Source organism: Drosophila willistoni (genome assembly GCF_018902025.1).
Source record: "Drosophila willistoni isolate 14030-0811.24 chromosome XR unlocalized genomic scaffold, UCI_dwil_1.1 Seg143, whole genome shotgun sequence".
NCBI classification, from domain to species: domain Eukaryota; kingdom Metazoa; phylum Arthropoda; class Insecta; order Diptera; family Drosophilidae; genus Drosophila; species Drosophila willistoni.
The window spans coordinates 4,795,911-4,819,337 of record NW_025814056.1 but is presented as its reverse complement, the minus strand read 5'-3'; the positions used below and the strand labels follow the sequence as shown (position 1 = coordinate 4,819,337).

The 23,427-nt window shown below is 36.0% G+C and overlaps 3 protein-coding genes across 4 annotated transcripts; 2 read left to right on the top strand and 1 right to left on the bottom strand.

The window, feature by feature from the left end:
* Positions 1–8,807: 8,807 nt before the first annotated feature.
* On the top strand, positions 8,808–13,010 carry LOC6645357 (organic cation transporter protein). 2 transcript variants are annotated; one of them, XM_023177453.2, is made up of 6 exons: positions 8,811–8,878; positions 8,967–9,301; positions 9,374–9,599; positions 10,935–11,038; positions 11,677–12,628; positions 12,691–13,010. In XM_023177453.2, the coding sequence occupies exons 2-6, from the start codon at positions 9,057–9,059 to the stop codon at positions 12,874–12,876; spliced, it is 1,713 nt and encodes a 570-aa protein (XP_023033221.1). In that variant the 5' UTR covers positions 8,811–8,878; positions 8,967–9,056; the 3' UTR covers positions 12,877–13,010. The 2 variants fall into 2 exon arrangements, with proteins under 2 accessions (XP_002068056.1, XP_023033221.1); XM_002068020.3 differs by having other exon boundaries at positions 8,808–9,301.
* LOC6645356 (DNApol-eta) lies at positions 12,991–15,887 on the bottom strand. The gene is made up of 3 exons (XM_002068019.4): positions 15,380–15,887; positions 14,821–15,317; positions 12,991–14,762 (listed from the first exon to the last, which is right to left on the bottom strand). The coding sequence occupies exons 1-3, from the start codon at positions 15,812–15,814 to the stop codon at positions 13,100–13,102; spliced, it is 2,595 nt and encodes an 864-aa protein (XP_002068055.1). The 5' UTR covers positions 15,815–15,887; the 3' UTR covers positions 12,991–13,099.
* Positions 15,888–16,233: 346 nt separating this feature from the next.
* On the top strand, positions 16,234–23,245 carry LOC6645355. The gene is made up of 7 exons (XM_002068018.4): positions 16,234–16,289; positions 18,021–18,369; positions 18,440–20,465; positions 20,526–20,951; positions 21,021–22,509; positions 22,575–22,668; positions 22,733–23,245. The coding sequence occupies exons 2-7, from the start codon at positions 18,036–18,038 to the stop codon at positions 23,071–23,073; spliced, it is 4,710 nt and encodes a 1,569-aa protein (XP_002068054.1). The 5' UTR covers positions 16,234–16,289; positions 18,021–18,035; the 3' UTR covers positions 23,074–23,245.
* Positions 23,246–23,427: the final 182 nt, after the last annotated feature.

Here is a 23,427-nt window from a genome sequence, read left to right as displayed (position 1 = left end):
AACTAGCCAAAGGTTTCTCAGACATATATATATATATATATATATATATATATACATACATATACATACATACATATATATATGGAAAAGCCAAAAAACAACACAAAATATTATTCACTAAATAAATGATTAAACTACATATATACCTAACTACATCTGTATACAAAAAACTAAAAGAAAAAGAGTACATTCCGTTTTAGAAATCATTCGATATTTGCTTGGGCCAAAGAGAGGCAATTCTAGAACGATAATGATTTCAATCATGTGGAAGGATTTGGTATAAACCAAAGGAGTTCTGAAAGTTTCAAATAGTTACCATATAATGAATTTTTCTTTTTCGAAAAGACTTTTGCTGACTTATTATTATGGATTCTTTAAGATTGATATTTCTATTCGATATTAATTTTTCAACACTAGAACAACTTATTGATCGTTTTCGATGAGTCTCATTGTCTCTTGTCTTGATGTTTTCCCACATCGAAGGTACATACATCTGATATTTTTGGGTCAGGCAAATATTCGAATACATGTTCAAAAACAGAATGTTGCAAGATAATAAAGTATAGCAAACAAAAGAAAAATTCATTACACAGACAATAGTTATAGAGATTGGCATGGCTAAGGCAAGAAATTGGCGCATTACACTAAACAAAAAAAAGTTAAAAAAAGAATAATAATAATAAAAAAGATATCAACAAAAAATCTCTGTTTAACATATTGTATATGTGTGTGTTTGTATATGTGTAATTAATGAAAGAAATTATTAACTACAAATGGATAAACTAATTGTAAGACTCTCTCTATACATTCATATGTATGTATATTTGTGTGTACACATACATATATAACTCGATACATATATATATATATATATGTGTGTATATATATCTATCTTTATGGATGAACAACTCTCTCTGAACACTTGAATCTATATCATCATGAAGATAATGGATATTGCAGCATTAAATTGATAAAACTGAACAATTGGGATCAACTTATATTTAAAATATAAGATTAAATTAAATAAAACTAAAAAAAAACATAACTCTTAATTAAGATGTTGGAAAGAAATGGAAAAATAAAGAGAATGGAATATCAGCAGCCCAAGCAAAATGTTTGTAATTAAACCAAAAGCAAGAAAACAAACAAAAATTGTGCCAAATAATAAAAAGAAAAACATAATAATAATAATAATAATAATAATACTAGACAAATGATCAGTAAAGAGCAAATGCAGAAGAAGTATAAGAGAAAAAACTGGCCAAAAACAAAACAAAGAAATATATATGTATAAAATTAAATAAAAGCAGCATATAAAAACGAAGCACAAGCACACAATGGAAATGTTTTTTCGTTTTTTGCTCTTTATTCCTTCGGGGGGAACAACACATAGGAATTATACGAATTTCAATGGAATTTCATTTTTCTGAAATAAATAAAACTAATACAAAAAACAAAAAGATACAAAAAAAAAAAACAAAAACACAATTATTCAAAGAAACAAAAAAGCTACAACAACAAGTTCAGCACTTTAAAGAGCTTATTTAAACAAAACAAAGGAACAACAAACAAAGCTAAGAAAAGCTTCAAATACAAAATCAATATTAAGAGATAAACTAAAAAAAAAATGCAAAAACCGACAACAGAAACAAGTGAATGTAAGAAAAGTGTGCCAAAAAAACCACAACCAATATGTGAAGGATATCTACAGGAAAATGGCAAAATAACCAAAAACAAAGGTTGCAAATGAAATGAAATGCATAATATGGGTTCATTATATAAGTATATGTACATACATATATATTTACCTGCGTATATTCATTTATATGTGAGTATATAATGTCTAAGAGAATCCTAAAAACAGCAAAAAGGCAATAAAGAAATTGCATTGCATGCATCTGGGGGCATGCGCCTAAAAGATGCTACACATTTTAGTTTGCGTAGACTGTTTTTGGTTTTATTCTTTGCACCAATTTTACCACAAACAAGAATTTTTCACTTCGAATTTCACTCGATTTTCCACGTTTTTCCCCGTTATGTTTTGGTTCTTCTTCTTATTTTCCACAACTGATTCCACAAATGCAAATAAAATATATAAATATATTTAAAAATATATTTACAAGTTGCAAAGAAAAACAAAAAACACTATAACACTCTAACACACAAAGAACAACAAAACTTTAAAAAAAAATACAAATAAAAAAAGAAAAAAAAAACAAAACAAGAATAAAAACTGCAAGGCAATCATATAACTAGAGCTTCAATAAATAAAATGAACAGAGAATATGTTAAAATGATAAATGGAATATAATAACATAAAAAGAAACAAAGAATGAAAATGGTAAATCGCAAGAAAGAAAATGCCTAATGTATGTAGCAAACTGTTTTTTGGACAAATATGTATATGTATTTGCGTTACAATTGTGGTTGGATAAACAAAGTAAAACAAAAAAAAAAGAAGAAAAAAAGGACAAAAAAAAAAAAGTTAGTGCCAATTTTTAAGTGCAAATTTTTGTTTGCCTAATTGTTTTTTTTTTGTATCCTTTATCATTTGTCAAAATTTTCTTTGAAAATTGAAAAAACCAAACTAATGAAGTAATTAAGAAAAAACCAAGATATTGAAAACAAAAAAAATATATATGTATATGAAAAACAGTTGGTTTCAAAACCACCAATTTTTGGGAAATTTTCAAGAACAAACAAACAAAACGTAAAAAATCAAGATAAAGTAAAACAGAGAAATGCTTAGCACAGTGTGTAGTCTAGCGTAGAAAGATGCAGCAACAAATAAGACCACAACAAAAAAGAAAAAAACACAAAAACCGAAACAGCAAAATTACATAGAGAAAAAATTAGTTGTAACTCATTTTTTTTTTGCACACTTACACCTAGACACACACAATCACACACTGACACATCAAGGACTCTAAACAGAAATGAAGCACTGATCATATAAAAAAATTTAAAAAATAAGAAAACTTTTAGCAACTAAATAAAAAAGAAAAACACAAAAAACATACTAAGAAAATCTCACATATACACACACACATACACAGACAAAAGGGTATTAAATGTGGCTAGCAAAAAATAAAGATAAAACGTAAAAAAAATTAAATAAAAAACCAAAAAGTAAAAAATACAAAAAAAGAAAAACCTATACCATAGGTGAAATTAATCTTGTTTATCTGTGTACAACAATAATATTTAAAACAAAAAAGCAAAACTAATTCTTAAATGTGTATTACAATTCTATAAAAAAAAAACAAAAACAAAAAGCAAATAAAACAGAAAATGAATTGCAAAAGGAAAATGACACGACAACAACATCTAATTTCATCTTCTACACTCGAAAAAACCAAAACACAAACGCGAAGAAAGAATCTCAATTGTGAAGCCTCTCGTTAGTCTGTCTGTCATAATACAATAAATTTTAAGATCCATGATCAGGATCATATATGTACTTACTAAATAAAGTTTTAAAGTCTTCCATTCAACTAATGGATCAACTAGAGAAAACAATTTCAGAAACTTTATCTGCCAATATCTACATGAATAGATACACTAGACGTTTCTTCCCCTTCCTTTTGACCTGGATTTTTTATTACCTTTGAGGTTCTTATGCATCTAAAGCAAATTATGGCTGTTATATCTAAGAAAAACTCTCTGCAGATATTTGCTAAGTAACTCTAAAACATATCTCAAGAAGGTCAACAAAAATATCGAATATTATATTCGTGTGAACTCACCGATGTCATATCTTTGGCATTCTTGCTCCGATGCTAACTAAAAAGAAAAAAGAAAAGTTGTTAAGTCTTCAATTCATTTTATTAACAATACAGAGAGAGAGAGAGAGAGAGAGAATCATATATGTTCATATTTATTCTCCAAAATTTCATTCAGCCAATTCACATGCCATTATTTTTGTTTTGTCTTGGCAATCGACTGACTAACCGAGTGTGTTTTCAGATGTTTGAGTTATATGACTAGATCAAACTAATTCAGTGTAAAAAGAAATGAGAAGAAGGCCAACCGGAAAGTTTAGTATTCGGCACTAAACTTCAAAGCGTTAATTGAATTGATGATGAAATTCTATCTCAAATAGATCAATGATCATGAGTAAATCCAACATGAACATACACACATACACAAACTCACACATACAACATAATTGCATTACAATAAGTATTAAAAAAACAAAAAACAAAAAAATATTCGCAAAATGTACAAGCAAATGGTAAAAAGTTGAAATAAAACAAAGCAAAACAAAAAAAGTATAATAAACATTATTTACAAAACAAAAAAAAAAAAAACAACATATTTACAATTCTATATAAATTATATTAAAACAAAAACAAAAAAAATATTTACATATATATGGAAAAGGACAAAAACAAAAAAATAAGAAGAAAACCCAACAAAAAATCAATGTGTATGCAGTATAACAGGATGAAGGAAGCAAGCAAGAGATGAATTTGAACCACACACTCACACATCTACACAAACACACATATATACATATACATATACATACACACACACATACATACATACGCATCGTAAAATATGTTAAATGAAGAAAGTTAAGTGCATTATAATTGAATTTATAGATTTAAACAAAATAAATTAAACTGATTATAATTATTATTATTATTATTATTACTGATTATTACTGATTATAATTATCACCAATGCATAAACTCATATATGTATATACATATATATGAATATAGTATATATATATATATATATATATATATCTATCACAAGCATATACCGCTAAAACAAAAACAACAACAATTGAGGATAAAAAAATTAGGGTAGAGAGAGAGAGCGAGATAAAAAAAATCACTATATCAAATTGTGTTAGTTAATGTTCTCAGTTCTCATGCATAAGGATCATAATAATATATATAACCATCATATCACCAACAAATCAAGACACACATGACAACAACAACAACAACTACAACAACCACAACAACTGATTGATCAATAGATCTATATGTATTTGTAGGTACAGAAAATACATAACTACATACACATATACATACGTTGCATATATATACATACATATATTGTACAATGATGTGTTGCGTTGTTTCTCTCTTTACTACATAAATGTTTTTTGAGTCAACTTTTTACTTCAACAACAAATTCAGAAAACAACAAACAACAAAAGCAAAAGTATAAAATATTAAGAGTCAAAAACATGAAAAATAAAATCGTCAAAAGATCTAATAAAATGCAATGACGGTAAAAGCAAAAAAACAAAACAAAAAAAAAAAACAAAAACAGAGTCAGACAAAATCTATATAATTACCAAAAATAGATGACAGAGCACATAACACTCACAGCAAAAGATTAAACTCTGTCAAAAGTGGATAATTTCTTCAACAATGCCGCAAAAAGAACAAAAGAAATATATTGAGAAATTTGCAAAACAACAAAAATGTACCACAAATCAAGGGGAGAGAACAAAAAAAAAAAAAAGGAAAATGATAATGATAACAAAAAAACATAAAAAAGAGCATTCAAAGAAAAAATGAACGAGAAACATAACAAAAACAAAAAAAAAAAAAAAAAAACAAGAAAAAAAAGAATTTAACACAATTTTTGAATTCATTAAATAAAGGTATGTGTTTAGATATATTCAAAACAAACAAAAAGTTCACAACAAACGTGACGACTTTTCTTTTAATATGTATGATAAAATATGGTAAGTAAAATGGTTTAAACTGTGGTAATTTTTCCGCCTTAGGCCTTATGCCTTGCATCATTTAGCCATACATTACGTATACGCACAGTGTGTCAATGATTATGGCAAATTGTAGTTAAAAGTTTTTTAAGAATATCAAGACTATCGTAGGGTATGTCCCTCACGGCGTCCAATAGGGACAAAACAACTTTAAGGCTTCTCTAACTGTAATACCCTAATAAGTTTATATCTCTTAATTTTCTTAGTTAAACAATTTCAAAGAAACTGAAAACAATTTAATCTCAATCCCATTCGGTATATAAGAAGAGTAATTCCGTTGACTCAAAGCAATCCAAAAGAAATTAATATCTATTAATCCAAGTCAACTGAATTCTGAAATGTTTTCTCAAATTCTTATTCAATTAGTAAACGAATGAAATTATTTAATATCCATTTTTTTTTTCTCTTGTTAACATTTTCTAGTCATAGATCGATCATTAGATCGTCTCGTGATCATAAACATAAAAGGCACCAAATGCATGTGCCAAAAACGTGATTTGCGTTGTTCCATAATGAGTTTGAAACAATGTGTTTTATATTTTGGTTTTATGCTTTTACCAAACCAAAAATGATTTAGTTGGCTGGCCTAGTGCCAAAAAAAAAACCAAACGAAGAACGTCACCAGAATGATCACACATACATACGTGGGACACTTTAATAGTTTTCGTTAACAAACTGAATTCCATTTTTATGATCAACCAATTTCTAGAGTAACCCTCGCATAGCTTCAGTACGTACGAGACGTCATTATGAAAAAAACGACTTTAATGTATTCCAAACACAGTTGAACATAACTTACTAACTATTACTTTAGTTGTGGCTAGTGGGCCAGTTAAAGCTTTTGACATTTTAATTGGTTCCAGTTCTCAGTTTTCGACGTGTTCAATTGAGCACAAAATAAAAAGGGAATTTAAAAACCTGTCCAAAAAATTGTGAGAAATGAATGATTGAAATTAAGTGCAATTTATATTTATTACAAATAGTAGCAGGTTTCCGCTTGGTAATGTACATGAATATAATTAATCTTTAATGAATTGTTTAAAAACGTAAACAAAATTTAACCTTAAATTAATTTGTATTTTTTTTTATTTTTTTTTGGGCTTTTTGATGTCATTACCCTGTCTGACCGCCCCCTACCCCCCACTTGTAGTAACGTTATTGGTAAAAAGAATCAAACACCCTTTAATCGCAATTAAGTTCTTAAATGGGCTTCTATTGTAACTAATTTTTTTTCTTATTGCTTATAAGCAAAAGAACAGCATTAGGTATATACATTCTGGATCACCATCAATAACCGATTCGATGTGCCTATGCCCGTTTATATAAACACTTAACTTGTCGAAGAATATATGAGCTATATCCATTAAATTCGTTATATAGACATGTGAACTTGTTTCTACGCCTGATTCCGCCCCTGTAAATCTATTTTCTCCTATGAAAATTTGAACCTAAATATAGCATTTCATTATCTATCATTCTCACAAATTTTTATCAAAATGGACGTTGGTGGCGCCACAGTGTTTCTGTGCTTGTAAAGCTTATTAAAAGGCATGCGAAAATTAAAATCACCAAGTATACTTGGTGCATGGTATACCAAAGTCGTTGCCATAACTGGATTATGTTTTGATATTTTGTTATTGTTTTTTTTTCTCATGACTGGATTTTGTTTTGATTTTTTATTATTGTTTTTTGTTGGTTTCGTAAATGTTATGAATGAATAGAGGTTTTTTTTGTATTTTGTCATATAATTTTTTGATAATAGAGGAATAACACTTGTCCAACGTGTCGTATACTCTATATTGTTGTCACATATGTTCGTCCCATTGTCATTTTGTTGATTTTTTTTTATCGCCATTGGCCTTCAGATCTCAATAATACTGTTTTGCTTTGCTTGTATACAAAACAAAATTTATTTCAAGCTATTGTTACGTTTAAAAACAAAAAAAACACAAAAAAAGCAGCAAAAAAACAGGTTAATTGCCCAAGAGAGTTTGCATTAATATGATGCGATATTTTTTGCAAATTTACTTAGAAAGTGAAATGCAAAAACAAAACCAAATAATTCAGATATTGTACTGTATAATTTAGATATTGTAATAGCTCAACAATCAGTTTTCAAGATCGTTACCGTTTCAAGCACGAGTTGAAGTTAGTTGTGGAAATTATCTTTTTTGGAAATTACTTTTCATATTTTTTCTGCTATAAAAATGCACTCTTAAATGTAATAAATAAAATAAATAATTGGCACTTGAAAGTTTAAATACTTAAAGTCATGTCATCCCGTTTATTAAATTTTGAGTTATGTATGTTGGAATCCCTAGAAAAAAAATATTTGTCAGATCTATCTATTAATCGTTAATTGACATCGTTAAATTCTTTAATCTAGAGTCTAGAGTTATGCCTATATTTAATTCTTATATGGCTAGTCAATTGCAACCATTTCGAAAGAGAAATAAACGAATGTTAATCACAAAGTTTATATATAGCTCAATTTTACGATTATTTCTGGGCACTACCATTCTATAGCTGGTCCAAACCAAATGAAAAGCATTTACAGTCCCAATCAAAATCAAGTTGAGACATAATCAAAATAAAGAAAGAGTTCTGCTTAGACTTTGTCATACCCTGTAGCCAGTTTGATGGAAACTTTGTAGTTTCTTTAGAGAAATAGGAAATATTTAAAGATATTTTATGGCTAAAGCACAGTTGTTTGGTATTTGTTCACAAAATTTGCAGATATTTTCGGGCCAAATATACCCAAGTTAAGCTGTTAAGGGTGAGAGTCGAGGGTATGAAAAATTCCTATAGGCGCGTTGCTTATCATGGCTGATAGGGGACTAATGTGTTGTCCTCATCCTCACCACCCGTTACCCTTCATCCATTCAAAGTTGTTCTCCTCATTATTCACACACTCAAGCACACACACACACACACACACACACACATACATATATATTCATTCATGGGGTCGTCGGTGGGGCTGCCGCTGCTGCCGGTGGGCGAACGTCGACGGATCGGAGAGATCGTGTGAAACGTGTACACAGTTGGTCAAGTGATTTTGTGTGGTACACAACGCGTAACTTGTTCGGTGGTTTTTGGGGTGTAAAAATAAATTCTATATATGTATGTAAAAAAATACAAAAAGAAAAATACGACATAAAAGTTTCATAGAAATCGCAATACTTGAGCGAAAATAAAATTTCTGTTTTAGTTTTGTTTTTTTGAATGTGCAGTTAGATGAAGTTGTGAATGATTAAAGTTAATGGTTTAAACTAAAAAAATCAAGAAGAAATCCTTAACAATGACAGCAAACGAAACTTCATCGGCCTCGCCGCCAACGTCAAACACAACCACGACCACCCCCGCCACAATGGAAGTGCCATCGGTGGTTGATCAAGAGGATGTCACTTTAGATGGCATCTTAAAATATATTGGACAATTCGGACGATTCCAATTGATGATATTCGTATTGATCTGTTTACCAATGATGTTTCATGCCATGTTCTCGGTGACTTATGTCTTTACAGCTGGCACAGTGATGCACAGGTAAAGATTAATGTTAAAGACAACTTTATTGTGATCCTAGGGGGTTACTTTGTTTCTGTTCATCATCAACAGATGTAACATTACAGAATGTGATTCACCGGCAAGTCAATACTATGAAGACTGGACAGATTTCAGTATACCACACAATGGCAAAGAGTTGGATAAATGTAATCGTTATGTGAATGAGAATGCATCCTCGTCTACTTGTGATCCTGACTATTATCAAAAACAAGAGGTTCAGTCATGTCCCGACAATAATTTCATATTTCGCGATAATGAACTAACAATTTCCAATGACGTGAGTATCAAAGTGCGAGTTATCAGAGAGCGACGGGACCGACCACAATACAAACGACTCCAGACTTGCGTGTGCCTGTGTGTGTGTGTGTGTGTGAATTGCTCTATGTGGACTTTGATAATAAGTCAGCCGATTTCAAGCACATGCTGTCTCTTGGTTCTGGACCAACGTGGCCAACTCAAGTATTTCACTTTGGGGGGTGGCGGTGTTAAAAACCTTTCTAATCAGCAGACTAATCTAACATGTTGAGTTCACTGACTAGGCATTAGGAGGAGGAATTATGCCAAATCGGGTAAATAAAGCAATCAAAATGTTTACTCTATCGGGGCCCAAGTGTGGTGTAATTGAATTCAAGATATGAAGAAAATCATAAAAATTTCTATATATAAGAGGGATAATTCCTAGGGAAAATTCAATTACGAATGGAATTTTTAAACTTACTTAACTATTTATGGCTACCATTTACCAACTAGAAATTAGTAAACTTCAAGAACAACAAACTGACTTTATATAAGTAAGAGATAGATACTGCAGACAATTGTTTAAGTAATACACAATTGTTGTAGAATGTTTCCAATAAACTTATCTAACTAAACAACACACACAGACAGTTGTTTTGCTTAGGTTCCATAACAATTGCAATTTCTTGGTTTAAAATTCAAACTCTACCAAATGAAACTTTCTGAAATAAAATTCTGATTGCATCTTTACTCTACTTATTGATAGTGGTCAAGAACCAACATTATTCGACGTTCGAGGGGGTTAGCACTCTATCTTTCTCTCTGAGATTATGAAAACCTCCTAAATCAAGTCGTTTCGATTTATCAATAGTTTCAAGTTCACAGTAACTGTGAATCAGCGAATCTCTAGAGACCTTTATTATGGCCTTCCGTCGAATTATATATACATATATGTACATATGTTCGTTATCATAATCAGAGTTGAGGTAAATATTTATGTCGTTTAACATAAGTAGCTAGTCGAAATTGCTCAAGTGCTTGCTTTATCATATAATTGGGCAAACTTAACTGACAGAGAGACAAGTCAGTTGATGATGATGATGTGAAAAGATAACCATCCAATGAGAAAAAAAGAGGTTATGAGGGGCAGGCAGGGGGCAGGCAGGGGGCAGGCAGGGGGCAGGCAGGTGGCAGAGTGACAGGTAGCGGGTGATTTTGATCTGTATGTAAACAAGACTTAATGTAAGAGATGACTGTGAAATTTCAATCTATTGTTGACCTGACGAACCGAAAAATAAAACTTTTCCATACTCAAGTTTAAATCTTCTAATTTTTCTTTCTTTCTCTGTCCCCATGTGTGTGTGTGTGTGAGTAGTTTGGAATTTATTGCGACGATGAATGGAAATTATCGCTAGTTGGCACAATAAATAATCTGGGACAATTCTTTGGCATACCAATTGGTGGATTTGTGGCAGATCGGTAATATATATACAAATTTATGCGGTTATGTTGTTGTGTTGGGTTGCTCATGAGAGACTAAATGCTCAGTAAACTGGATTGCAGTCTCACTTGTTCACTTATTTTGTTACTCATTCACTTTTTTAGCTTTTCTTCATTTCATTTTTTTGATTATCTACGTCTTTACTGATCTTCTTGTTCATTTACTACATGGTTTGTTCATTCACACACTAACTTGTTCATAAACATATTTGTCACTTATTCATTGATTCACTCACTCATTTGTTCACCCACTCTCTGTTCCATGACTTATTTGTTCACTTGATCACCTGTTCTTTTACTTATTTGTTTACTTACTCAGTCATTTTTTTACTCACTTTCTGTTTCATGATCCAACTGTTTACTTACTCACTAAATCGTTTTTTAAAATTCTCAAAATCTGTCTGCTGTATGCGTGTATATAAAATATATGGTAATAGATCTGATCAGAAAGCTTTATTAGACAGCTGTCATCGAATAAGTTAGTCATTGAATAATTGAACAAGTGAGTGATCAAATGATTTGTTTGTTTATTAATCATTGTGACCCAACACTTAAACTTGATATAAAATATTACTTGAAAATTATTAAAAGTGTTTTTTGTTTTTTCGTGTGTTTAGATATGGACGTAGTTTTTCCATTGCCCTGGGCGGCATTTTGGGCGCCTTGCTGGGCATTGTTCGTTCGTATTCGCCAAATTATATTTGGTTCTTGATCTTTGAGTTCTTGGACAATGCAACGAGTAGCACATTGTATTCCACTTGCTTTGTGATCGGCATCGAATTGGTAGGTCCACGAAGACGTGTCCTTGCTTGCAGTGTGATCACAATATTCTATGCTGTGGGTGAAGTTGCATTGGCCATGTTTGCCAAAGCCTTCCCAGATTGGCGTATTCTTCTGCGAATCACATATATGCCATCGTTAATATTGTTGGCCTATTTCTGGATTCTACCGGAGAGTGTACGCTGGTTACTCAGTCAGGGCAAGGAGGAGAGGGCCAAGGGTATTCTGAGGCGGGCAGCCAAAGTCAATAAGCGAAAACTGTCCGAGAGTTCGCTGGACAAACTGGTCATGGCGAATCGAGATAAGTTAAAGGAATCACAAGAAAGTAAATTTCCCATTCGAGAAGCATTCAAGAATTTCAAATGGCGCATTGCCAATTGTTCCTTGTGCTGGATTGTTCACGTTCTGGTTTATTATGGCTTGAGTTTAAATGTGGTCCTTTTGGATGGTGATAAGTATAATAATTTTGCATATATTGCCCTGGTGGAGATTCCTGGCTTCTTTCTGCCTCTCCTCATAATGGATCGTTTTGGTCGCCGTTATTCCCTTTGCGGTCTTATGCTGTTCAGTGGTCTGTGCTGCATTGGAACCATCTTTACGGGGGGAGATCAGTATGTCCTCCAATTGGTATTATTCCTGGTGGGCAAATTAACCATTACGGCCAGCTTTCAAGTGCTTTACTTTTTCGCATCGGAAATTTTTCCAACAAATTTGCGCAACAGTTTGCTCAGTTTTTGTTCCATGATGGGTCGATTTGGTTCAATGTTAGCCCCGCAGACTCCTTTGTTGGTAAGTGTTCAACCTAGATTTGTAGTAGATAATTATCATCATTATTATCCTCTCTCGTTTAGGCCAAGTATTATGCCAATGCCCCGGCCATACTTTTTGCTGTTGCAGCCATTTTTAGCGGCTGTCTCACTCTATTCTTTCCGGAGACGACAAATGTGATATTGCCCACCACGGTGCAGGAAGCCCATGCCATTGGTGGCAAAAAGAAACCCTCAAAGGCCAACGATTTAAATCTAACGGCTGCATAATGTAGTATAATTTAATCTAAGATTTAGTTTTTAAGGAACCGAATCAAAGACATTTGTAAGACAAAATAAGTTTATACATATATACGAGGTAAGAAATATATATACATGTACATATACCAACTCAAAATTAATGTATTTTATTAAACATTCATCCTAAAACTAGGCAATAGAAAAAAAAACTGTTAATACTTTAATTGTAGCATCATTTAAGGCCTGGCTTAGCTTAATTAATCTGACTAAAGAACTGGGCTATGGTTCGATTCCCCTTTGAAGAGGCACTGGCACTTGGCAGGGTGGCGTTTAGTTTATTTGACGACTGTTTCTTGACTGCTCCTGGCGAGGGAGTTGGCCGATTGGCTTGCATATCTTGTTGATTGAGTTCACGCTGCAACTTCTTGGCCATATGATAGTCCAAATGTTCTGGCATATCCACACATTTGATATATGTTTTACATTCGTCACATTGCTGCATGGGAAACTCACTGTTGGCAGGTGGAGGTGGAGGAGCAACTGCAGCATTAGCTGGCGCCAGGAACTTGGTTATCGAAGCATTTCCATTGACGACTGCTGTTGCTGTGCTTTTTTTGGCCTTTTGTTTGGACTGTGGAGTAGGAGCTGTTGGCGACTGCTTGGCCTTGGGCCGATTCTTTTCCCTCTCCTCACGCTGTTCGGCTCTCAATTGACGACTCAATTCTTGGGCAAAATGATGATCTCGATGGGATTGCAGTGTCTTCGGATCATTGGGCAATTGCGCTCCACAATCGTCACATTTAATCAGAGGTATAACGAGATCTGTACGCAATTCGGGTGTCGCATATTCAGCATAGCTTTCCTTATAGTTGTTACACGTCTCCAGTTGCTCAAATTTCCGTTTCGTCGATGTGGATGAGGATGGCTGTAGCTCCTCTTCGGTTAACGGTGGCTCTGGTTGGCTGCTGGCCTCAATTGCATCAAGCTCATCAGCCAAACCTTGCATTTCCGTTGAATCATCCATCTTTGATGACTTCTCTTTAGACGTGTCTTCCTTCTGTTGCTTCAGAAACGAGGCAAAGAAACTTTCCTTCATCTCTGGAGGCGTTGATGTCAATGATGGCATTGAGGAATCTGCTGCTGCACCCTCCTTAACTGCATTAAGGGCTTTCAATTTCTGTTTGTAACCCTCAATGAAGCTTGTCTTCTCCACTATCCCCACCGTGTCCGTCGGTTCATCCACTGGGGCTTTTGGCTTCACATCCATTGCCACCTTCTGGTCATCCGCTTTTGGCTTTTGCAAATAATTGGCAAAGAAACTCTTCATTTTTGCTTCTTCTGTTTCTTTCGGTTTCACATTCGCATCTTTCTCTTTCTCCATCTCCTTCTCTTTGGGCTGGGCCTGCTTTTGCTCCTCCTCTGAGCTAATACGTCGCTTTTTAGCCATTTGATTGGCAAACATTTCTTGTAATTTATTTTGATTATTTGTAATTGTCTCAAATTTTCCGACACTTATGCCAAGAAATTTAATGGAATTATTTAGAGCTGCATCGCTGCCGGCACGTAGAAATGTCTTGGTATTGGCTTTGATCAAATCGAGTGATATATTTGCCAATGTCTCCTTATCATAGTGATTGGGCAGGGCATTCGACCGTGAACTGGCCACCTCTTCGCCATCAAGATCCTGTACGTATTGCACAACCATTTGCTTAGCCCGTCGATTATTCTCAATGGCATCCTTTTCCAAGCGTTCCGTAATCTCGGTGGCCAGTTCACTCAGCCAGTGTTGGAGTGTCTTCAGACCGGTAATGTTATTCCGTCCGGGAAATTTCTTGCAACAACCAATGCTCTTTGAGTAGAATCGTGGTGTGACACACTCCAAATCAATGCCACGGCATATGTTGGCCAACCAAGTGCTGTAAGATAAAAAGAAAAAGTCTTTATCTGTCCAAGTTGTTAGATTGTTCGGCCTACCCATTCTTTTCATCGAATTTCCTTTGTAGTTCACCTTCGGAAAATTTCAAAAGTTCACCAAGAAATTTAATGCTCAATGTTTCGCAAACGATTTCACCAAATTTGCCACCTAAACCCTTTATCTTGCCCACGGGCAATGTCTCAAATAGACCAGGAATCTCGTCCAGCGGTAGTATGGTCTGTTTATTGGGTTTATTTAGGCCAGCGGCAAGTTTGGCCAATATCTTATTGTGTGCTACACCCGCGGAGCACTCATAGCCCGTTTCCTTCTTTACAGCGGCTCGAACCTCACCGGCTATACAGGCTCCAATCAGGAGACGTATATCACTCTGCCTCACAGAGGGTAAATCGTTCTGATCGTACACCAACTGAAAGCGTTCATCATCCATATAGGGATTAGAGAATCTTTTGGTTATTTTATTGACATATTCGCCCATATTGTCATAGCCCACGGCAAAAGTGTTGACCAGCTCCTGCGGTTGCAGTGTAAAAGCACCCTAACATGGAGAGCAAGATGATAACGATTAGAGGACTCAGATAAGGTGCTGCTGATTCTTACAGTTTGTAGCTCCTTCTGACGTTGATTAACCGTCTCTGTAATATCCAAATAGGCTTCATCCACCGAGGCACGTTCCAGCTGCTTTGTAAACTTTTGCAGGACATTGGCCACTTCCTTGCCAGCATCGCGATATTTGGTGGTATCCGCCTTGTCCCTTATATTGGGCACTTTGACCAATACAATTTCCGGTAGCAGATCCTTGGCCTCATCGGCACGCATATGCCGGGTTATACCCTTGGCCCTGGCCGCATAGTTTACGGCAATTATGCCGCCGTTTTTGCTCCAGTTGCTAAATTGGACCACTGCCAGGGGTTTGTTTCGATAGATCGGTTGTTCCTTCTCCTCCACCTGGCAGAAGAAGCAATCCATATCGACCAGCAGAATAACCCGATCATATTTATTCTGTGGACTGACAAAATTCCGAGACGATGTCATTGTTTAAATTTCGAGTTTCTGAATTGCCGCTTAATTTTGCGCCTTTTAATTTCGCAACAAGTTTTTAGTGTGACCAGATCATATTAGTAAAAGGAATTTAGGGAAAATTAAATTATTTCTGTTGTCCTCCCTTTCCATGGTTTACTTTAATTTTAATATATTTTTAATTAAAATTTTCAATCAACTTTTTATATTTAATTTTCTACCAAGTTGGCAGGAATACCACAAATGTGGGTATCAGGGTTGCCAGATCTGCGCAAGGCCACGAACAGCTGTTGAGCCCGCATAAGGTATTTTACTGTTAGCCGCCCTGTGGTCACACTTAATTTTTCTTAATTTTAATTCATTGAAACAAAAAAAAAACACAAAGTACCGTAGAAACATAAACAAATAAATCAAATTTTAAATAAAATCAAAAATGTGCGGGTATTTAAAATGAAAACTTGAGAACTAATAACAAGTTCAATTTAGGAATGTGAGTGTTTAATTTTAAAATTAAAATAAACTACAAAATATATTTTGATAATTTTTGTTATTGAATTTTAAAAAAAAAATATTTATTAATTAATAGTCAAGTTTTAGTAACAAAAAAAAAAAAAATCTAAAAGACTAAGTGCCAATTTTATTATATAAAAATTATTTTGGCAAACGAAAAATTTATTGATTTTTTTGTCGAGTTCGTTTTTGTTGTTGTTGCCAAAAATGCAACCTCCTCTCCCATTTATCGCCCCCCAGCCAACACCCTCTCCCTTCAATGCAAGCGTCTGATTTGGGTTAATGAACGCATTATTTATGTTTGAATTGATTATTATTGATTTGCCGCCTCCAATCGCGGTCTATCGCGCCCTCTCTCGGTTGTCGGCTATTGGTCACTGGTCAAAAAAATATATACTTTGTTCTATTTCCGGTTCCCCCTTCGATCCATTGTTTTCTTTTTTGTTTTGTGGGCGGTTGTGGTATTACACTTGGCCGGCTTGTGACGTCATTTGCATTTCAGGTGCTGATTGATGTATGTGAGTGTGTTGCTTTGCGTTTATATGACTTAATTACCCAAAGGCACGTCAGGAGTAACCTAACCCAATCCAACCTAATGTAACCAAAACCCCAAAAAACAAAACAAAACCAAACCCAAGTCCAGCCAAGGCAATCAATTCAAGACCATGATGGGGGGGCCAACAGGTGAACAAGGGGAAGAGATCCGGGCTTAAGTTGATATTTATTGTGAGGGCGTGTTGTGACCTAATTTCCTCTTTTTCTATTTACATTATGATGGACAACAACTAGAATTTCAGCAGGGCGGACTAAAATTCGAATACTTTTTGGCTTGGAATAAGTTTTTTTTTTGGTATAAAATATTATTCAATATATATTCTTGCTAAAAATCTTTTTTTAGTAAGACAATCAGTTTAATTTTGTATTTTGTTTAAAATTTTTAGTTTATAACGATTTGAATTCAAACTGATTGATTGGTCTAGCACTATTGATATTATTTATAGTTAACAAGTTGTAGTAAACATGTCAAGAAACTTTACAAAGTGCCTTTAAAGATATGTATAGTTAGAATTGAAATGATTAGCTCAGATGAAGTGTCATTAAAATTAATTGCTTTTAATTTAACAATAACTTTACAAGCAGACTAGTTTTTAATTGTGAAGATCGACTTAAAAGATACCCTTCTTTTATTTCTCGCTGCACGAAATTGAAAATTATGAGGTTGCAGACTAAAAGACCAACTTCATTACCGTTGCATACTTTTAGTTGTCAATGCACGGTATTAAAACGGACCAGAGTTAGCCCTGACCTCTGGCTTTGCCTCAACACTTTTCTGCTTTCTTTTCGCCTCCTTTAGTTCCATTCCCTCTCCCATTTTCTCTTCCTCTTTCTCTAGCATAAAAGGCACAACAATTATGCTAATGGTTGACATGCCCATACAACAACCACTTGACTGAGTGCTTCACACCGCCCCCCCACACACACGCACACACACACACACACACAAACTTACAAGTCTAGCTCACCCACTACCATTTTCAGAATATCTTCCTCACTGAGACTCACTGACTACTGCCTGATTCGGCAGCAGACAGTCTGAGTACGCCCGGCGATGAAGTCACCACGACTCTTCTCTTTGGGGCGTTGTATTTGAAATTTGTGTGTGAAAAATAAAACTCTTATTTTGGTCCACCCTTTCTTGGTCATCTTATAGTGATTCCACAACATCATGGTAAAGATACTGCAGGCCTACAACTTTGCCAGGCAACAGACTTATGCCCTGAATGGCGAGATATTGGCGGCCACATTGATAGGCAACAATCGGATTGCCATTAGCAGTGCTGAGCAATTTATTGAGATCTATGATCTAGGTGGAAAGCAGCAGAACTCGCCTCATCTGGACAAGGATGCAGAGGACCAGCATCAGCATGGGGAGCCAACTACAACTGATGGCGATCCCAATGGAATTGGTGGTGGTGGTGGTGGAAATGATGAAAGGATGCCCGTTAGGCATACCTTGGCCACAGTGGGTGAGGTAGTTCAATTGATCTACTGTGAGTCAGGTAAGAGAATCAGTAGAGATTATATTTGGAGATCCAAACTGAGTGTTTTACCTTTTTATCTTCTTCCCAGGCAAATATCTTCTCACATTGGAAAAGGAACAGGCTGGAAGTCCAGTGCATTCATCATCGACAATTAGCTGCACTTCAAGCAGCAATAGCAATACAGTTTGCTCCGAGGATGACACTAAAATGTTTGTACGAATCTATGCAAATTTCTGGAAATTCGCCGATAGTCGTCTCAATGAGCTGCCCATTACCATAAGGATAGCATCAATGACAACACCAAAGACACCGCTAATCGAGAGCATCGATGTGATTGAGTTGCCACTGCGAAGTCCCCCAGAATTGGTGCAGTGTTGTCAGACATCGGGCAATATCATAGTGAGCAGCAGGGATAGAATCTTTTTGTATGAATATACCCAATGTGTCCATGAGAATACCCAACCGAGGTTCGCTTTCATCGATTTTCTGCCTTTTAAGTTCTTTGTCCAATTGAATTTCGTGCCCATACGTCTGTGTTTGGCGGAGAATGTGATAGCCTGTCTGAGTCATCGTTATTGTGTAGCCTTTAAGGTGATAGATGCCCTGGCCTCCAAAATGAGAGATGAAAGCTGCTTGGACAATGATTATGTTGGAGGTGTTGGTGATGAACCCCTCTCGGAATCTTTGAGTTTGGCCAGCAAGGCAAGTGGTCCCACAAGTGGGGGTCCCCTTGGAGCTGGCGGTGGTGGCGGCATATTGAGCTCTACTCATAGTCAACAGAGTTGTGACAGTGATTCCCTGCAATCGAGCACTCCCAAGTCACTAAATGGTGTCGGCGGAGGCGCTTTGGCTGGACGATCTCCCTTGGATTTCAATGTGGCCAAGCTGGTTAACAGTGCCTATGGTCGAGAATTCGAGCCGGATTTGCGTTCTCAGTGGGATCAGAGTGAGAATAAATCGAGTGAGGATAATCAGGATATCATCATTAGCCCTCAGAGAGCTGGTGAAATAAAAATCAAGCTAGTCAACGAGGCCAAGGCCATGAATGTGCGTGGCATAGCCGGATCCAATCATCTGGAAGATGCCTCTGTGCAATATGATATCCGAAAACTGCTACAGATATGCATGAAAACATCGGAGCCACAATCTCGCGTCCTGGACATATTGCGCTGCATGGATCTGAGGGCAATTTATCAGAGATCAAGTCAGTCAGAGGATCAAGAGGAAGATGAATATGATATGGGTAATCAGCAGATTCCAAGTGCTGTGACCACATTCAAGCATGTGAATCGACGAACTTTGAAATCGTCGCAACATCAACGTTGTATTGGCCACTGCTTGCTCCTGGCTAGCAGTGTGGATGGTTATCTGTATCAGTTCTCGGCCCAGGGCAAATGGTATAGTGAGAACGAGAAGCCCATTGCCAGTTATAGCTTTACAGCACCTGTCCTTCAGGTGCACATTAATGACTATGTGATCTATGCTGTGACCTCGGAATCGGTAGAAACTCATACCTCTCGCCTGGGTCATAAGCTGTTCCACAATCGTTTCGAATATCCATCGATTGGTGGCATTTTCCCTGAGGAATCTGCTCCAGAGATTAGTTCGCCCATTGCAGTCATTGGGCTGGCTGCTTTTATGCATGTTCAATTTGTCTGTGTGAATCGAGAGCAATTGGTTCTAATTACAAATGCAGCTCTGGATCTGCACAAGCGTCGGAGTATGGGTGAAGTGGCATCCTCGGCATCAACGACGACTGTTGCTACGACGACAAAAAAGAATATAGCCGCACGACTTTTGGCTGAAGCTAAGGCAAAGCATAGCAGTCTGCTGAGAAGTTCAAGTGCTGCTCAATCCTCGAATGTCGTAAACGAATGGACTTTGTATAATCTAGAAGTGCCGCGAGTGGAGTATATAATAGAAGATCTCGAAGGTATAGCCGAATCCTATCGTAGTGCGAGTAGTTCAAATTTCTATGATCTCATGGAGGAGGCCCATGTCATGCTGAGGTTAAGCTTGACCCTACAATGCGAAAGATTGGGCATGGAAAGGGAGCAGGAGCTACGTAAGATGTTCATGGCCAATTGCCGAAAATTGGCCGATTTCTCCATACGGTAAGATGACCATATATAATAACCGCTTAATCGACTCAATCGGTTTATTTTCTTTGGCAGTTCTACCAAACAGGATGTTTATCTACAGGCCACAGGTTTCTATAAAATGTGCCAGCTTCAATTGGTGGATATCTATAAGAATTATATTGATCAGTTTATGATCTATAAAATGGAGGAGGTGGAGCAGCGGGACGATAAAGAATCTCCTGTCCTAACTGGCCTCATCTATACAGTGAAACTATTTCTACTTGGCCTGGGAACAGATCGCTTGAAATCATCGTTTCTTCATCAGACAGTTCAACCGTTTTTCACACCAGCTCGTGTCCTGCAGCAGGGCTACAAGCAGGTTCCGCTTTCACTCGAATTCCTCAACATGTTCATCAAACATGCGCCCGGAGATATTCCACAGATAATGTTAAGCTCTCCCGTTGTGGCTGATGCAATGAGCGGCGAATTGATTAACTATTTGAAATACCTGAACAAGTTGTAAGTCCTCATACTTTTTTTTTCGACTCAAATTAATCATTGTTCTCTCTCTCTTTTTCAAATTCACAGATCGCCGGATGAGTCACTTTTATTGGCTGTTACAGCCTGCCGCATGTCCAACTATTTGCTGGCCCAAGAAGTGATAGCCAAATCGACGCGTCGTACTCTAGCCACAGCTTTGATACGACACAAGAATGTCCTCTTCGACGACAGCACTGTGATTTATCAGAGACGTCAGCAGGAAGCCGCAAGGACTACAGGAGTTGGCAGTATTGGTAGTCAACGAGGTGGAGTCGGTGGGAAACGAACTCATCGAAGAAATCATCAAGCAAAAACTAAACCATTGACTCCGACAAACTCTTCTTCTGCAAATGCCATTGTTTCCTTTTCCGATTTCTGTGAGACAATCCTGTTGGCCAATGAGCAACCCGCTCTAATTGAGGCCATTAGCGATGCCTTCATTCATGCCCTGTGCATTGAGCACACTCTGCGTCTGGATGTTATACTTCAGCTATTCCTAAACTATATAGCCTCGCATATAGGACAAAAGGGTTATCAGACCTCACAAAAAGTGTTTGTGAACATCCTGCAAGTCTATTATTATGATCTCTTCGATGTTAGTGCCTCCCAGCAGACGCATGACATCCGCTCACAGACACCCCCACAATTGGATGATGATTACGATGAGGAATGCAGCAGCTCGAGAGCTCCATCGCTGCACAGTGAAGCCGATAATCATTCGCTCTCCAGTTCGTGCGAGGATCGATCTTTAAGTCTATCACTGAATGGTAGCAGGCATCAGCAGAGAATTGTCTATGATCAATTGCAGGAGCATCAATCGCTATCGCCATTCCAGAAACGTAATTCAAATGCCTCGCTAACGCATCCACAAACCGATGACGATCAGATGGCAATCAATCTCAAGGGTTTAAAGATCCTTTTTCGCATGTATATGGGGCGATTGAAATGTCTGTCTGATCTCATTACCGATCTACAATCCGCGGATATCGAACAACAATCGAGTCGGGAGGAATTTCTTAATTTGCGCATGGAATGCATATCCTATATGGTGGGAATGGCTCCTAACTACTGTCCCAAGCCGAATCATTTGAGATTGAATGATCCCATGTCAACGAGTAAGCTAATCTATGTGCCCTATATACCTGATTACAAGTTAACCGATGAGGGCGACGAATACGATAGACACATTAAATCGTACATTCGACCCATTCCATGCCTTTTGGAGCGTCCGCAGTACTTGAATCGTTTGCCACCGTTTGAGCGGGCTGATTTTAGTTATCCAAACAAGGATGAGGGTGAATTTGAAGTCCGTTTCGTTAGTTGGCACAACGAACTACTCACACTGACGTTAAAGATTCAATCTCTCTTGGCATCGAGTAAGGTGGATCGTGAAATTATATCCGAATTCCTGGCATTCATACAAAAGACACCAAATCTAATGGGCATTGATAGTTTCCTGGTTATCATTTTACCCAAAAATTTGGCCATTAACTATATGATGAGCTTTTGTCCAGCCTATCTATGGCAATATGGAAAGGTAGAGAAAATCATTAAAAATTTAATTTTTCTTTATCTTAATTAAGTTTTCTTTTATCTTTTCAGTCCTGTGGCTTTACACCTAAACATTGGGAGAGTTTGCTAAGGAAGATTCTCAGCAAGCAAGAAACACTAACGAATTGGAAAGCTCATTTGACTGGTAAGAAACATCAGTCACCTCATCTTTTTGATATACTTTTTAAACTGTCTTAATCTTGTTGTAGAAATTCTTAATCATTTGGTGGCGGAATTAAGTTTTGAAGAGCTTTTACAATGTTTCCCCAGCGAAGTGATCACAAATCGTAATACAGCGCAATATTTTGCCAAGGAATTTGCTGAAACTTGTGTCCTTTATGAACATGAAGAGTTGGTATTCAAGGGTCCCAACAAAGAGGGAGGGGAAAGACAACATTTACCCATGGATAATATTGATGAGGAGAATGTATTTGAATTGACGCTACGCAAAGCTGTGGCCAAGCAGCGAAGTATCGCACTAAGATCAATGATCGAGTCAACTGGCACTCAGTTATTCGATGCAACTAGTAATCCCATGTATAATCTCTAATCTCTATCCCACACACACGTACAGATACAGACACAAACTAAATTATCACGTATTGCAATTTGATAAGATTGATTCCATATATATATTTTAGAGTTGTTTGTAAACCTTTATATATATAATATGAATATATATAAATACATATATATCTGTAGTTAAGAGTAGATACACAAAACGCAACAGTTTAGAACATGATTTATTTAGGTTGTAATCTAAGAGTAAAATTCATTCTCCCCCGCTCTTTTTTTCGTGGAGGCGTGGCACTGGCACTTTAAAGCAGTTTATGCCCAGTTTTAAACCAGTTATTACCCATTACAAAGAACAAGTGATTGGAAAAATACACAAAAACACCAAAAA

Excerpts from the sequence above, each read along its gene's own strand:
- LOC6645357 (XM_002068020.3), top strand. The coding sequence starts at position 9,057 with ATGACAGCAAACGAAACTTCATCGGCCTCGCCGCCAACGTCAAACACA. Across the intron at positions 9,302-9,373 it reads GCTGGCACAGTGATGCACAG|ATGTAACATTACAGAATGTG; the intron begins GTAAAGATTAAT and ends CATCATCAACAG. Across the intron at positions 9,600-10,934 it reads AACTAACAATTTCCAATGAC|TTTGGAATTTATTGCGACGA; the intron begins GTGAGTATCAAA and ends GTGTGTGAGTAG.
- LOC6645355 (XM_002068018.4), top strand. The coding sequence starts at position 18,036 with ATGGTAAAGATACTGCAGGCCTACAACTTTGCCAGGCAACAGACTTAT. Across the intron at positions 22,510-22,574 it reads ATCTATGGCAATATGGAAAG|TCCTGTGGCTTTACACCTAA; the intron begins GTAGAGAAAATC and ends TTATCTTTTCAG. Across the intron at positions 22,669-22,732 it reads TTGGAAAGCTCATTTGACTG|AAATTCTTAATCATTTGGTG; the intron begins GTAAGAAACATC and ends ATCTTGTTGTAG.
- LOC6645356 (XM_002068019.4), bottom strand. The coding sequence starts at position 15,814 with ATGACATCGTCTCGGAATTTTGTCAGTCCACAGAATAAATATGATCGG. Across the intron at positions 15,318-15,379 it reads GTCAGAAGGAGCTACAAACT|GGTGCTTTTACACTGCAACC; the intron begins GTAAGAATCAGC and ends TCTCCATGTTAG. Across the intron at positions 14,763-14,820 it reads AAATTCGATGAAAAGAATGG|CACTTGGTTGGCCAACATAT; the intron begins GTAGGCCGAACA and ends TTTATCTTACAG.